Source organism: Penicillium subrubescens (assembly GCF_028828155.1).
Source record: "Penicillium subrubescens strain IBT 31985 chromosome Unknown utg000010l_segment0_segment0, whole genome shotgun sequence".
NCBI lineage: Eukaryota > Fungi > Ascomycota > Eurotiomycetes > Eurotiales > Aspergillaceae > Penicillium > Penicillium subrubescens.
In genome coordinates this window covers 1,436,804-1,452,311 of record NW_026643160.1, presented here as the reverse complement: position 1 = coordinate 1,452,311, position 15,508 = coordinate 1,436,804, and the positions used below count along the sequence as shown (strand labels likewise).

The window sequence follows — 15,508 nt, the reverse complement described above, 5'->3', positions numbered from 1 at the left end:
GATCGGGGGCCATATGAACCGTTCGACTATTTTTGTCCTCGTCGATCATTTGCCGGATTCATCCATGACCCTTGACATCATCGAGGACGGACCCTTAAATGCTGACTGGATCCACTCACTCACTGGCGGGTCTGTCTTGGCGCTTGCGGAAGCGTACGTGTTCAGCCAGCGCTTATTTTTCTGGAGCACAGTTGTTAAACAATAATAATAATAATAATTATCACTGGCGGCAGGAGGATTAGGAGAGCGGGATTTCGTCCTTAGAAGATGGGGTCTGGTTAACTCCGAAGCTACTGTAGCTCATGCTTATGTAGTTGCCTAGCCGTAAGCTGGAGTTCGTTTTTCGTTGAAGTAATGTAGCCGTGGCCTTCCGAAATTCTTAGAAGCCTGAAAGACGTTCAAATATAGACGGTGAATACGGGATTTTGAATCAGAAAGATAGTCATGTAGATACATGTGGACCCTAAAGGCCCATGCGTTGATAAGATCGCGTTCTTGCATACAAATGACATCTCGCTGCAAGATCTGATTCAAGACCGGCTTGAAATCTAAACTCTAAAAACATGGACAAACATCTATGAAAATTGTTGCTTTCTTTTATCAACACCTGAATGGGTGCTCTATACATAGAAGAGTACAAAAATCTGGGAAAGGGGGACGAATATGACAAATTACAGCTCTCTGAGAAGCCTTCACGATCATAAAGCTTGATCTCGTTCGCGGAGTCACCTTGAAGTCTGAACCATATCATTAGATTGACAAACTCCGGTTCATTATGCATGTAGATTGCCATTCGATTGGTCCCGGATACCTTGTGCCTCACAAGCTAAGGATCTAAACTTGATAACCAAGCAACGAACCCCTCAGAGACGCTCAAAGCCCACTGGCACACTATAATCCCCCCCAATCCACCCTCGAACGGTATTCGCAAACAACAGCGGATTTTGCCGATTCCACGGATGCCTCATCAGAGGATGAGTGACAGCCAACGTCTTATCATTCATCTCATGACCAATAGAAGCCAATTTCTTAGCATCTTCAGGATGGTCATAAGAAGGAACCAGCCCTCCCCGACCCGCAGCAATGATCAACGTAGGCGCAGGCCAAGCAGCCGGATACCTGGCTATCTTCATATTCTCCGCAACCTGACGACAAAGCTCCAGCGAGGGCGAATGCCGGCCTATGTCCGTCCCATCCATGAGCCATCTAATCACCGGTCGTGGGACGAGATTCTCTACACGACTCATCGTCCATAGAATATAAGATAGTCGGTCGCTTGATGGTAGTGATGGGTATATCTCGAATCCGGAGACAGCCATATGATCGACTACGCTGGGGTATTTTTCGGCGAGTCGGATGGCGACTTGAGCTCCTAGGCTGTGACCGACAATGTGGGCTTTTTTGCTAACCGCTGATTTTTGGATCAGCGTGTATAGTGCGTCGGCTGCGTTGTCGAGAGTAAATGTTCCACCGGCTGATCCATGACCGGGGAGATCGGGGGCTAGAATGTGGAAGGACTGGCCGAGGTGGGATATCACAGATTGCCAGTCGGCGGCTGTAGTGAAAGCCCCGTGGATGAGGAGGATGGTTGGTTTGTTGACTATGTCGGTCATTCTTAAGTGTCACTCCTGTGCCAAGGTACCTAGAAAGAAGTGAGATGCGACTAGGTTCAGGTGGATACATTACCACCAAGGTGTACCCCCTAGTTTATCTCTGTTCTTTGGGGGCCGTTTCTGGCTCGAAAGCCTGGACGGGATGATAGCCTCCACTACTGTATTCCTATACAGCTGTATAGTAGTGACATACGCGAGATACAGTATAAAAGCAATAAATATATGACCCATGTTTATACACTGGAAAGTAATGCATTAGGACTTTGTCACGAGCTTCGTATTCCCAGTATGAGTTGCCTCTTCCGGTTCGTGTCCTCGTATAAAGTCCCAACCCCTCCCGTACCACCCAAGACATCACCTGTACCTCAACTTCTCATCCCGATGTCGACGCCGTCGTAGAGCTCAACAACGATGTCTTTCCTATATAGATGGATCAGCCCTCTATGTGATGCCTTCTTCTGCCCCTCCCTCCCTTTCACAATCCGCTGGCGCCTCGTCGCGTTCCAACCTCTAGTCTTCCTCACAAACACGATCCAATACTTCCAGGGATCAACTCTGTTCTCAAAGAATCGGGAGACTGTTATATGGATCCCGTTAAAGCGATCTCCTGGCCACTCAGTCCGTGCAATCGTTTACCACCCAACAGGACAAACATCTCAATCAGAGGGAAGACCTCTCCATCTCAACATCCATGGTGGTGGTTTTCTCGGTGGTCTACCAGAAGGCAACGCACCATTCTGTCGTAAAATCTCGGCGGAGACTGGGGCGGTGGTGGTCTCGACTTCGTATCGATATGCTCCACGCTATACATTCCCGGTCGCTCATGAGGATGTCCAAGATGTGGCAGATTGGTTAATCGAGAATTCCGAGAAACTCTGGGATGCAGATCCGACTTTGATGAGTGTTAGTGGGTTCTCAGTTGGGGGTAATCTTGTATTGGGGATTGCGCAACGATTGTGTCCTTCGGAGTATAGGGTTAAAGCAGCTGTGCTGTTTTATACACCGGTAAGTGATGCCCGCTCTTCCTTTGGTGAAAGACTATACTGATACGTAGTCTGTCATACTAGGTTGATTTTCGTCTACCCCCATGGGATAAACCAAAGCCAGCAGGGTTTCCGGAAAAGGACCCCTTGTCATGGATATTGCCACTAATGGATGCATATGCCGGCCCGGAAAGGGCCAAGTACATCAAAAACCCCTTACTACATCCTATACTCGCGGATATCGAGACTCTCCCACGAAACATGTCTATCGTTGGAGGCAAGGTCGACATTCTACTCCATGAGCAGACAGTCTTTGCCAAAAGGTTGGAAGAGGAGGCTGAGGCTATCAATCAGGGAGCCAAGTCTTCGATCAACTCCAAGGGAGAGACAGTGGATGATTTGTACCACATTGAGAGCGAATTCTTTGACAATCAGATACATGGATGGCTTGAACGTATGATAATCCGACTCTTTGCCGTTACCGATCTAGTGCTAACCTGGATATGCATGCTTAGTTCCATCGATGTTCATTGACGCCAAATTGCGAGATAGGATCTTTGATGATGCCATACATTTCCTGAATAATGTCTACAATACTCGTAAATAAGGCAGAATGACATATATCCTACGTATATCTAGCTTTGAAATGTTTAAAAACGACTTTTATAGAAGTATGGCTATACAGAAATACTATGCACACACACATACAGCAAAAACGCCTGAAAGAGTATCATGCAAAACAAAGAACAAAAGAAATGATTACATCCACAAACGACACGTGCCATCAGCACCGGCACTGACACACCAAGCTTCCTTCGGGTGCCAATCGATATCGAGGACACCCAACTCGCCGGTAATCTTGTGGCCCTTGAGGACCTTGAGGGGAACGATGCTGGCGTTGCTGAGCATGTCTCCCGTGACGCTGCCGTGGAAGATCTGCAGGGAACCATCGTCACTGGCGTCGGCGAACAGTGGGTAGCGGCCACCAGGGTGGAACTTGACGGCACGGATAGCCTTGCGGTGGTACCGCAGTGTCTTGTAAGGGCGCTGCGACAGATCCAGATCGTGCCAGAGAAGGCGGCGGTCGTAAGATCCGACGATAATGTTGTCACCGCCAGAGGCAGTGGACGAAGTCGGGTGAATATCGAAGGACGAAATCCAGCGGGCACCGGGCTGGACAATCTTGACCAGAAGTTGGCGGGAGAGATCATAACCACGGATAGAGCGCTGGTTGGCCACGAACAGAATCGGTTTCGAGGGGTGGAAGTGGGCGGTCTGAGGGGGACCACCGCCCTTGAGGCGTCGGCGGAAGGGATACTGGGTAAGGTGCTTGGAGACGGTGTGGATGGCAATAGCCACGGAGGCAGGGGTCGAGGCACCCGAGCACACAGTGACAAAGTAGTCTCCGCGGCGGTGCCAGGAGATCGACTTGGGAATGTAGCGAAGAGGAATGACCACGCACACACCGGCATCCGCGAGCTCGGAAGACGGTCGGATCCATTGGGGAGGAGTGTTCTTCTTGTTGGCTTCCGCAGCACTTGGGGGAGGGTTGGAGGCGGCGTAACCCCAGCCAGCGTCGATAATATCCAAGCTGGCCTTCTCCATCTCGGGGTCGGCAATCATAGGAGGAACGGCAAGGAAGAGGTCATCGCCCGCAGCAGCAGCGAGAATAATGGCATCCTTGCCAGGGCGCCAGCGAACCACGTTGACAGCATCCTCGTCGCTGAGCTTGACACTCCAGAGCTGACGACCAGTAAGGATTTCCCAAACGCGGACCGTACCGTCGTCACCACCAGTTGCAAGCCAGATTCCGGTAGGGTCAACATTGAGCGAACGGACACGGCCCTTGTGACCACGGAACACCGTCGCACAAGTAGTAGGGAACGGCTTCAATTCCTCAGGGCTGGGCAGCTTGGGCAACAGACTCTCGGGGTCGATGTTCAGCTTGCTGCGGCGCACACGAGGAGCAAGGTAGAGATCCAAGCAACGCTCGAACTTCTCCTGGACAAAGTTCTCATAACCAGGAACCCTGCGAAGAGAACCAAAGTCATTGGGCAAGAACTCCTTCTCACGGTCCTCGGGGTCTGTCTGCTCCCACTCCTTGCGCTCCTTCTTATCGGGCAGATACTCGGGAGGCGGGTGATAACTCTCCTCGTATCCGGGCGGCGGCAGCTTGGGTGCGGGAATGTGCATGATGTGATCGGGACGCTCAGCCTCATCGGCCCAAAGGTCGTAGTTGATGATATCCTCGTCCTTCTCCTCACGCTCCTCTGGGGGACGATAAGGAAGGATACGGCCTTCGCGGATAGCCTTGACGATCTTCATCACACGCTTGGCTTCATGCTTAGACGGAACGAATCGGCGCTTCGGTTCGGGAGCAGCGCTGAGAGGCATGATCTCAAGCTGGCTGGAGAAGGACTCCACCAAGGGCTCGTAGGGATTGTAGCCATCGATGGTGGACTCGTTCATCTGCACCTTCTTCAGCAGCTCCAGCTCCTCCTGGCTCAACTCCAATGGCTTGCCAGTGGAGGGATCGGTAAGACCGGTCCAGCCCTTGGGGATCTCGATACTGTCAAGGAGAGCATCCAGAGCCTCGCCCTTGGCTGGGCGCATGATCCTTTTACCATTGATGTCGTAACCAATGTGAGGGTATTGATCGTAGAATGTCAGCGGGATATCACCAATGGTATTGGCATTCTCCTCCACATCCGAGTAGTCCGAGTTGTCGTCCGGGTTAATCTCATCGTAGAGGTAGCGCTCGTTTCCATTGGCGTCCTTAACGATGCGGAAATTCGGTTCGTTGTCGGTAGGGGTAGACTTCAGGGTCTTTTTCGTCGCGACAGGCTCGGTATCAGAAGGAATCTCATCACTGTCCAGTTCCTCCTCCTCATCTTCATCGTCCTCGTCGCTGAAGTCGTCAATCAGCTCGATTTCGGAATCGCTATCTTCTTCCTCGCTCTCCGACAGATCGTTGTTGTTGTCTGAGAGAGCTCCGTCCAAATTTTCCCCACTCAGCTCATCGCCGGAAAAGACACCAGCTTCTCCCTCCACATCGCGGGTAACCGCCTTGCGCTTCTTCGAAGCCTTCCTTGCGTCCATTGTTGCTGGCCGTTGAACTTGGAATTCTTGTCGATCTCCACGATTTTTTTTCTTCTCCGTTCAATTGCGCTCACCGCTCACATGACTTACCGCCCCCAGTCCTTATCGCCTATCGATGACGGCCAAAGCGCCCCTCCATTTATCTCCAAAACAATTATCACCAATTCTTTCTGTGGTTGTATGGAATGTCGATAAGGTGATGGCAGCAGTCATGGCAGAGCCTATGGGGGCTCATTATACAAACGAAATATCTTCGTCCGCATCCGAACCGAAAAGACATTCGGCATGCGACGAGTGCAGTGAGTTTTCGGTCACTTGAAGCCGTGGCTGATCTATGCTGATCACATACCCTCCTCTAGGGAAACGAAAGCTCAAATGCTCAGGGGAGCTTAGCGGTTGCTCCCGCTGCTTGAAGCAGTCGATAACATGCAACTATTCAGTACAGAAGCCGATGGGTCGACCACCCAAGAAGAGAGCGCGGGCGGACGATGATGGCGGCGATATTTCTATGCAAGGCAACAATATGTGGCCCACCCCAGAAGATACACCACCGGAGTCTTTCACCATGGCACAGGAGCCGGCTGCAATGACCGACGCTCAGTATCTGTGTCCACAGTTCTTCGTTCACCACCGTGGCACAACACAGTCATCGGAATCGGATCTGCTCACTGGCGACGAAGACCACAACCACAGCTGGCGCCCTGATCGTCTAAGGAATTCCAACATGCCAGTTTACGAGACTTCAAGTCCCTGGCCGGACTTTGCAACAGTCTCCGAATCATCATCGATGCCATTACCACCTCCAACAAACTTCCTCAGCGCTCATTCTTTACCTCTGACACCTCCAATGACCAACCTCGCCGATCCCACCACTCCTCAATGTACATGCCTGTCATATCTTTACCTCTGCCTCAGTCACATATCCTCCATCGCCTCTTTTCCCGTCAATTCTCATACGCTATGCTCTTTATACATCGCAGCCAGAACCGCGCAGGACGTGATCCGCTGCGAAGCGTGTCCCAAAAATTTTGCTACGGGCGTTCAGAACGTCATGTTCACTGGTACCCTACTTACAGTCGTCGCAGACGCTTGGCTGCGAGTTTACAACAGCGACGCTGCCGAACTGGGGGCACAGTCCGCACCACCAGAGTTTGCGACCAAAGTGATGCAATCCCCCAACCCCGCAGAGGGGTGGAAGAGTTGGCTCCGTCAGATCGTCCGCCGTGCTGTCGTCGGCGGATCTCTGAGTCCAGAGGCCGGGACCCGCTGTTCCGGACAGCGCGACCTTCTCTCCTTGATCAGAGAAGTTGAAAATCGCCAACGGCGCTGGCATGCACCTGGACAGCACCCGATGACAGGATACAACCCCATGCATTCCTCGGCTGTCGGGCTCAATCAGAATGATGAAGAGTGTACCGATGAAAAGGAGCTGTTGTGTATGCGCGTGGTTGGGAGCGCGCGAGCTGTTCTCTCGAAATTCAATTTCGAGCCTTCTGACTTCCCTGAAGGGGTTATACCTGATGATATGAAACGAATACCGCATCCATGATAAAAACAATGAATAACGGATTGGAGTTTGGTGTATTTCCTCCATATTTACAATGGTGATTCCATGCTGGTTGATATCAGGAGGTCGATGAAACGTATCGGATCGAACATAGTTGCTGCTTTAAGCCCACCTGAGACTTGTATTAACTAGCCCGGGGTCAACTCGTTTAAATGTTCAATCGAACAGATTCTGTTCTACATCTTTTCAAAGACCGCAATAAGATATCGTTAGAATAAATTGCAAAGATGTCTAGGAAGATGGTCCCCATTTATGCCAGTTTTAGCTCTAGTTTCGATCATAGACCATTTCATTATTTTTGCTAGAGAAAATGTACTATGCCAGCCTGAAGGTCAAGCTAAAAAACAGAACTACCCCCCCACTAAAATGCCAGCCCTTGTGGATGTGACGCCTAAGCCATGTTCAGACCGAATTGTAAAAGGAGAATAAACAGGAAAGGAAATTGATATGTTTTAGAGATCACTCATCCTCGTCATCATCATCAACCACGTAGCGGTTCTTCTTCCGGGCTGGTGGTGTTCCATCCCCCCGGGGAGCCTCCTCTTTCCGGGCTGGCTTGGAGGGAGCGACCTCATCGTCGACCTCGCCTTCAGCATCCATGTCCTCGTCTTCAAGCTCTTCCTCGTCATCGTCGTCATCGCCTTCCTCCTCGATCTCCTCGTCACTTCTGACCAGGAAGCCATCATCCTCGTCATACTCGTCCTCACGGGTGCGGCCACCACGACCATAATCCTCGTCCTCGTCCGTCATAATTTCACCACGGCGGTTGGGTCGGCGTGGCTTAGCGCGAGGGCGGGTAGTGCGTAGACCGTCATCTTCCAAACCGCCAACGCTGAGACCATTGGCCATTGTACGAGGCGCGGCAACGCGGCGAGTGCGGTCTGCCTCGCGATCTGCCAGCTGTTGGCGGCGACGCTCAGCGCGCATAGCCTCCTTCTCCATGAGCTCTGCCTTGCGGGCGGCCAGCTCGGGGTCTTCCTTCACATTGATCATTGGGACACCGCCGTCTGCGGTCTGCTTGTTGCCGCGCGCGGCAGCGGCCAGAGACTCTTGGAGCCGTTGGACGGCATCGTCAGATTCTAGGGCTGTGGGAAGAACGGTGAGACCGTGTGTGACGTGCGAAGTCAGGCGGAAAAGCTCGGCTTGCTCCAGGCCAGCGCCGAGGTAGACGTGGGAGTCGAGCTTTGTGGTGTACTCGCCAGACTTGGAAAGAGGAGCTAGAGGTTTGGATGAAATGCGGTATTGTTCGAGGGGTGCGGAGGCGAGCTGGAGTGTGATGGAGCCGTCTTCCCATTGAATGATTCGCGCGTTTGACTGTAGTTTTTCCTCGTCAGCGGGATCTCGGCGCCAGCAGAGAGATGTCGCGGCCGTGGAATAGGCCGGCGCAATGTATGTCTCGGGGTTGAACTCTTCCGATTCGATGGAGAGGAAGTCGGGGACGCGCATTGTGTAGACCTAAAGACTCATTGTAAGCATGTATTCGTCGCATCCAGTACCGCATGATCGCATACCTCGGGGTCATTCGTGGCTGGCACCGGGGCGCGCGCAATTGTCATTTCGGCAATGGTGAGACTCTCGGTCTCGCCATCTGGCGCCTCGTCCATGCGGTCTTCACGTCGGTCATAGCGGCCCTCATCGTCTCCCGAGTCAAGTTGCTCGTCATCCAAGCTACGGTGAGGTCGACTAGAGAGAATTAGTATGTGCTTCGCCTCTGGATAGCTTCTAAAGTGAGGACTTACTCAATATTGTCAAATCCACCGTCTGAGCCGTCAGACCCGAAGAGATCAGCGTCGTCGTCCATCAGATCATCACCACCAGCACCATGGTTCTCAGCACCAGAGTCATTGCCAGCATCACTCGGGTCAGGACTTTGGTTTGCGGCGGTGCGTCCGGGGCGGCGGACAGCCTCCTCGTCGGAGGAGGACATGATTGTGAGGGTGGTTGAGGGGCGACAGGAGAGTGTAGGAAGAACTGAAGAGCTCCAGAAAAATCGGAAAGGAGGGAAAAATCAATCGGTCTTATCGAGTAATGACTGGGAGCTCCCTAATGCAAGCATCCATCCGAACTAAACTGGGTCAAAACGGGCTTCACATTCACATTCACGCGGACGGCCGGATTAACTAAATAATCCGATCCCGGGCCGCCAATGGAGTTAAGTCAGCGGGCCAGACCAAAAGGGGATTCCCTGGACATCTTCACCGTCTCTCTCTTGCTTCGTGTTTAATTGCTTTTTCGTCAAGGAATTGGTCTTTGTGTTCAGTATGGCGACCTTCTTTCAGAGCGTGTAAGTCTACTGTGCAATGGGGGCCTCATGGAGCCCCTTCCCCTTCACTGTTTACGTCCCCTCGACCCTGTGCGATTGCCCCCCCTCCATACTGCATCGTTCAAGCAGTACCCCGGCGCCACAAACGCGACGCAGCATTCCCGGCTTCCAAAGTTTATTAGCCCGCGCTGTGTTTTGCGCTGGGCTTGTTTTCTATCCCCTTGTTCTATTTCAATGTCGTCTGCTTTGCCCTGAAACGCATCTTCCTTACCCCTCAACTGTCATGTCTGGAGCTAACATGCCCGCCTCCAACAGTCGTCAAGGGTTCGGCCGCGGGGGAAACAACAAGAACCAACCTCCCAAGAGCCCGGCACAAACTCCCCAAGCTCCTCAGCCTGGCGCCATTCCCAACTCTCAGTCGCTCACTAACAGTCTCACGATGGACAACCTCGCCGCGAATGACCCCGATGCCCCCAAGTACTTCTTCCAGGAGAAGTACGCTCCGCTGAACGTGAGGGGCAACTTCTTGACCCTGTGTGCTTGTCCCAAGAATGTCGAACTTGGCGAGTGGCTGGCTCATCAGAGTAAGTTATCCTGAGGGTGATGCGCCGTTCGCGATAAGAAGTCGAATTGCTGATCTGGCGGGCGTATAGTCGTTGAACAATATCGCCTGCTCCACGGCATGCTCCAGGTCATCCAGGAAACGAACAGCATCACCGGTCTCCCCATTTGCAATGAAAGCACATGCCCGACTATGTCGGCTGGTCGGTACGTGGAACAGGCGGGGTAAACTGAATTATCTGGGGTTGCGGCTGACGAAGATCACTTCAACAGTTTGACCTACACTTGGCTGGTGGACGGCCGCGCAGCCAAGATTTCCGCTCCGAAGTTCATCAACCGCGTCGAGAAGTGGATTGTCAGCAAGATCCATGACCCAGTCATGTTCCCCACCGAGAAGGTGAACGGCACCCCTGAGACTGCCTCCATGAGAGATGCCAACGGCGCCACTGCGCCCTCTGCCACTTCCACGGATCCCGCCAGCCCAGCGGCCACGAGTGGCGCATCTGCCGACGAGTGGGTTGGCCAGTCCAGCGGCTTCCCTCAGACATTCTACAAGGACTGCCAGGGTATCATGAAGCAGATGTTCCGTTGCTATGCCCACCTGTACCACGCACACTGGCTGAACCCATTCTGGCACCTCAACAAGCACGACATCCTGAACATGTGCTTCGTGCACTTTGTCACCGTCGCCAAGTACTACCAGCTCGTCTCGGACAAGGAGATGGAGCCAATGCAGCCATTGATCGACCTGTTCATTAAGCAGCAGCGGGTGCCCCCAGAGGCCCTGAACGGTGGCCACTGGGCTCAGCAGCCAGCAGCCAACTAAGCCGGCGACATGATCATACCGAAACGAAACACTCCGCAGGTCCAGGAGTACAGCGACTCTCTTTTCTTTCTACACGTGACGACACATGACATGTTTTTCAACCGGGCGTTGGGCTACAGCAGCTGTCTTATGTTCGTGTTTTTGCTTTCTACTGATGCCCGGAAGATGTGCCGAATTCAATCTGCGACTGATTGTCGATGATAGATGATTCGACACATTTCCAGGGCTTTGAGCATTTAGCATGGGGTGTGAATATTCTTTTTTTTATCTTGTTATCTGCCATGATTCTTGCATATCTTCCATCAGCTAGTCATAGGGACATATCCTCGCAATGGAACCGTATCCTTCTGGGTGCATATTAGATGTTTCTGGGTAGCACAATGGGATAGAGTGTGTCCAATGGGGAATAAAGGGTGATAATTGTCCATCCTTTGGAAACCAGACACGGAATTTCTTGCTCTAGCTTCCAGAGCTGACAGTATTGATAAGTTCCTGTGACAAGCGCTCTCCGATACTCTGAAGTATATCAAATTCTCAGAGGACTTAGGTCTCGAGGACACCCTACAACTGCTACGTGATGCCGCCTGCGATTGCATGCTCCCTCCGGACTCGTCGGCAGTCACCATACGGGGCGAACGGAGTACCACCGACAACAAACCAAGAATTACCGTTGAAGCCTGGGACAACTTGTAGCAGTATTTTCCTGCTAATTTATAATGGACAACCATCGAATTCTTCAGCTCCAGCTTCCAAGACGTTCTTCTTCTCATCAAGAGACTCATCGCACCAAAGAGATACTACCCATAATGGCATGGGGGCGCATGCGAAGAACAACTTTTGCACCGGGTTCAACGAGAAGAGTTTTGATTCCAATTGGTTCATGCTCTTTAGAGATATAGTATTGCGGAGAATATAAGTAGTCTAGTCCATAATAGAGGGACAAAGAAACAGGAGACCGTGAGCAATAATAATACATAGAGGACGGTAGGATACAACAACACTAGCCACTAGTCATCCTAAAAAGAATCATCACAGTCTGAGTCCAATCTCAAGTCTTCCTGAAAAGAATCATCACAGTCTGAGTCCAATCCCAAGTCTTCCTGCTCCCAAGACTTAACTAAAATAGACGGACGCGATTTCACCTGATTCGCAGCAATATTCAAAAGGAGGTCAGAGTCCCCTTTCTTGATGGAGGCTGCTCCATCGAGAAGAGATTTGTACTCGTGCCCAAGCTCTTCAACAAATGCCAAGAGCATGTTCTTTGGCAGATATCTACCAGGTGTGCCCCAAAATGGCTTGCCGTTCTCATCCTTTAGAGCATCTGCAGCTTTTCTACCACTCTTTGCTTCATTATGTTGCCAAGCAAGTCGCAGCACCTGGATGCAGTAATGGAAATAAACATATCGTGCTGCTGGTCGGAATGAAGAGAGGAACTGTAACTTGCGGCCATCGAGGTCTCTGAACGTAAGTGAGCTGAAGCTGTAAATGCGAGTATCCAGTCTGTCCCATTTTGGATCCAAGATCTTAACCTGGTATTCTCTTTGCTGGTTCGCGATCCAGCTTTTGATATTGTCCAAGCAAAAGCCCGTGCTTTCAGAAATGTACGGGACAATGGCCAATTTGCCGATATCCAAGACTTTCTCGATGTGCTGAGCAATAAGTAGCCCATTGCGTGGTGAAAAAAGCTCAGGTTCAGCTTGTTCTCCGAAGATCGCATCCATATTCTTTTGCCCATGTTTCCAGGGAAAAAGATGTCCTGCGATAACAGCGTCATCGTCGAGGTATTCCCCCATAATAGGACACCAGAGATAATCGGTGACTGGTTGTTTGGCTTGGTGTGACTCGATTAGGGCTTCTCTGAATTTTGACTGTTCTTGCGGGTTTCTTGCGCCGGCGCCCGTGGTTGAGATATCGAGCCCAAGCTTTGAGGTCGTAAAGAGCCTCATAAATGTCGCTCGAATCGGATTCCGCTGGTGACCAAATTGCTCAATGCGCTTTTCGTAGCTTCGCTTCGTCTGCTCGGAGGCTCTGGTCTGCTCAAAAATTCGCTGGGCTTGAGGAGTGTCCCTCCATTGTGATTCGCTGACGCCAGACATGGAAATGGAGATTCTTCTGTCGATATCATGGCGTTTAAGCTCAAGCTCTTCGATTTTAACCGCTTGCGTCCAGAATACCATGTCGAACGAAGCTTGTGCCCTCCATTCTTTCCGTCCGTCTTTGATCCGGTCCTGAATGGCAATTTTGCGTTTTTTCAACACCACAATTTGGTCAAGTATTTCAGGCTGGACTGACTCCATTGAGAAGTGACGGCTAAACGGAGATTTGTCGCGTTGATTGGGATTCATTGTAGGTTCAAGCAAGGAGACTCGTAATTCGAAGACAGCGATAGCGATATCAAGCAGTAGAATGATAGACTGTTTTCCAGGGCGCCAGGAATTACAATATAGAAGGAAAAAGTATGGAAAGAGCTACTGTAATACAACATCTGGACGTAACTACAGTTACGGAAAGGCTTAGCTGATTCGCGAACCATGGATATAGTAGCCCTTTAAGGTTAAGAAGTCTATTACATAAGATTCTGCTGAGAGCAGAATTCCGCATCAAAGCAATAGAAGCGTATGCTGAACTAGCAAGAACGTGCATCAATTACATTGAGGAGAGCGGCCTGCGTCATGAGTCTCTGGATATTGAAGATGCATGCGTTCTGCAGAATCGCCACTCTTGAGCTACGCAGCACTGCACTGGCTGGAACATGCAAGATTTTCTTCAAACTACGCGGACAAGGATTATGACCTTTCACGGCCTCTCTTCCAGGAGAAGTCACTTGTGCGGGTAAACTGGTGGGAGGCCTTCAGAGAAGCTCGACGACACTTCATATTCGACGACCAAAGCCCTAATTACCTTTGCTTTATATCGCTTGCTACTACGGGATCGATGCATTAGCTTGGAAGCTGCTAACTAAGACTTTTCATCTTAAGTTTCTGCAGCTTCTACATCGGAACGATAAGCAAGTGAGCACTGCACTGAAGTTTGCCGCTTCAGGAGGACACGAAGCGCTGGTGCAGCTGCTCCTCGCGAAGGGTGCCGACGTTAATGCGAAGGATCGGGGCGATATCACAGCCTTAACCGTGCCGCACAGAGAGGGCACGAGACTATCGTGCAGCTGCTACTCGCGAATGGTGCCGATGTTACCGCGAAAGACTTATCAGGCAGGACAGCGCTGAGTGTGGCCGCGGAGGAAGGACACAAGACTATCTTGCAGCTGTTGGAAAATCTGCTGGTGCATCTTGAATCGTCTAGCAGCCTTGCTCTAACGTAAAACACGATTCCCGTATGTGCCAACATGGTGATAGATTTGTGTGTCACTGATTCAATTCGAACTTCCGTGGAACCTTAAAGTCTCTATATCTAGCTCGCAATCTCATCTGATGTATGAGAGCTTGTCAGCAGAACAGAGAATTTCCATGTTTGTCCCTCGGCGCAAAGGTGATTAGTAGTAGATATAGATTAGGAAAATCGGCGAATCGAGTGGATGCCGTTTACTGTAGCATGTTACCGCGTGTGAAATGAGCTTCAATCTAAGAAACTTTTGTAGAACCTGTTCGACCTCCCATGTGATGGTATTTTGTCTACTACGACTAACAATAGGGCTGGTGCAAATTTTCATTGTGTTGTGTAGTCATGACTCAGATTCATGCCACTGTCTATGACTGTGATTGCCTCAATGCCGGGCGAAGTGTGTTCAAATCTCGGACTTTCTTTTGCATCTAGACTGCTTAGGGTGAAGGAAAACCCTATCAATCTAAACGGCAGAATTTGTATCTACAAAACTACTAGGGGAGAATGGTAATGCTTAAAGCGTTTCCCACATACGGATCTATACAGTATGAGCGCTTTAGCAGCAATCCTCGAGTTTCATGCAATATACAGTATTGGGTTCCACGCTCTCATACTAGTAGCAGAAGGGGCCATTATTCATGATCCTTATTTGCCAACTATAAACTAAACATGCTTTGATGGTGTGTGTAGGGGTATGTTCTCGAAGCAAACTATATCCAATTATAAACTGTCATGAGATGCAAGAAAGAACTAACTGGACGGCTAGATGGGAGAAAGATGACGATGACTGTGTGCTAAGCAGCAATAGATGGCGGAGAAGAAAAATTCTTGAGCTGCTGATGCAGCAGGCTTAAACGAGTTGGAATCTTGAGGAAAGCGCTGACGCGCCAAGAAAGTGAAGGACTGCATCCGAACGAGGCCCAGCGGTCCCTCAGCAACCCTCGGGCATCACGGAGATGCTAACGGGAGAACTTCTGTCCTGAGTCTATCCAGCCTCTGCTATGAACAATCCCATCAGAATCACAGGCTTGAGAACCCCCGTCTACACGAGAGGTGCAAGTCGCAGGGATTGGTACACGCGATCCGTTTCAAAGACTCATCGTCGGCTGAGGTGGCTCGCAACAATACGGAATGGCTGCATAAGCTAGATAGCGTTCCAAACGAGACGAAGGCGCGATTCAGAGTGGCCCGAATATCTGGTCTTGCTTTCACAGCAGTCCTCTCGTAGAATTTCATCTCATAGTATGGCGTTGCGTG

At 50.8% G+C, this 15,508-nt stretch overlaps 7 protein-coding genes across 7 annotated transcripts; 3 read left to right on the top strand and 4 right to left on the bottom strand.

Annotated features, from left to right (window-relative positions):
• Window positions 1-863: 863 nt before the first annotated feature.
• Window positions 864-1,613, bottom strand: N7473_011679 (alpha/beta fold hydrolase; the record flags this gene model as incomplete). The annotated part of the gene is made up of 1 exon (XM_057157618.1): window positions 864-1,613. One exon carries the CDS (start codon window positions 1,611-1,613, stop codon window positions 864-866), a length of 750 nt encoding a protein of 249 aa, XP_057003468.1.
• A 411-nt stretch (window positions 1,614-2,024) lies between these two features.
• On the top strand, window positions 2,025-3,203 carry N7473_011678 (putative lipase/esterase family protein; the record flags this gene model as incomplete). Its single annotated transcript, XM_057157617.1, has 3 exons — window positions 2,025-2,618; window positions 2,681-3,050; window positions 3,112-3,203. 3 exons carry the CDS (start codon window positions 2,025-2,027, stop codon window positions 3,201-3,203), a joined length of 1,056 nt encoding a protein of 351 aa, XP_057003467.1.
• A 152-nt stretch (window positions 3,204-3,355) lies between these two features.
• Window positions 3,356-5,695, bottom strand: erb1 (ribosome biogenesis protein ERB1; the record flags this gene model as incomplete). The annotated part of the gene is made up of 1 exon (XM_057157616.1): window positions 3,356-5,695. The coding sequence occupies one exon, from the start codon at window positions 5,693-5,695 to the stop codon at window positions 3,356-3,358; it is 2,340 nt and encodes a 779-aa protein (XP_057003466.1).
• A 115-nt stretch (window positions 5,696-5,810) lies between these two features.
• N7473_011676 (Zn(II)2Cys6 transcription factor rglT) lies at window positions 5,811-7,244 on the top strand (the record flags this gene model as incomplete). Its single annotated transcript, XM_057157615.1, has 2 exons — window positions 5,811-5,994; window positions 6,055-7,244. The coding sequence occupies 2 exons, from the start codon at window positions 5,811-5,813 to the stop codon at window positions 7,242-7,244; spliced, it is 1,374 nt and encodes a 457-aa protein (XP_057003465.1).
• A 477-nt stretch (window positions 7,245-7,721) lies between these two features.
• N7473_011675 (Paf1-complex subunit LEO1) lies at window positions 7,722-9,189 on the bottom strand (the record flags this gene model as incomplete). Its single annotated transcript, XM_057157614.1, has 3 exons — window positions 7,722-8,717; window positions 8,774-8,945; window positions 9,002-9,189. The coding sequence occupies 3 exons, from the start codon at window positions 9,187-9,189 to the stop codon at window positions 7,722-7,724; spliced, it is 1,356 nt and encodes a 451-aa protein (XP_057003464.1).
• Window positions 9,190-9,468: 279 nt separating this feature from the next.
• On the top strand, window positions 9,469-11,634 carry N7473_011674 (Mob1/phocein family protein). Its single transcript, XM_057157613.1, has 4 exons — window positions 9,469-9,546; window positions 9,841-10,109; window positions 10,179-10,293; window positions 10,360-11,634. Exons 1-4 carry the CDS (start codon window positions 9,524-9,526, stop codon window positions 10,910-10,912), a joined length of 960 nt encoding a protein of 319 aa, XP_057003463.1. The 5' UTR covers window positions 9,469-9,523; the 3' UTR covers window positions 10,913-11,634.
• Window positions 11,635-11,928: 294 nt separating this feature from the next.
• N7473_011673 (HNH endonuclease signature motif containing protein) lies at window positions 11,929-13,209 on the bottom strand (the record flags this gene model as incomplete). The annotated part of the gene is made up of 1 exon (XM_057157612.1): window positions 11,929-13,209. One exon carries the CDS (start codon window positions 13,207-13,209, stop codon window positions 11,929-11,931), a length of 1,281 nt encoding a protein of 426 aa, XP_057003462.1.
• Window positions 13,210-15,508: the final 2,299 nt, after the last annotated feature.

Excerpts from the sequence above, each read along its gene's own strand:
- N7473_011674 (XM_057157613.1), top strand. The coding sequence starts at position 9,524 with ATGGCGACCTTCTTTCAGAGCGT. Across the intron at positions 9,547-9,840 it reads GCGACCTTCTTTCAGAGCGT|TCGTCAAGGGTTCGGCCGCG; the intron begins GTAAGTCTACTG and ends CGCCTCCAACAG. Across the intron at positions 10,110-10,178 it reads CGAGTGGCTGGCTCATCAGA|TCGTTGAACAATATCGCCTG; the intron begins GTAAGTTATCCT and ends GCGGGCGTATAG.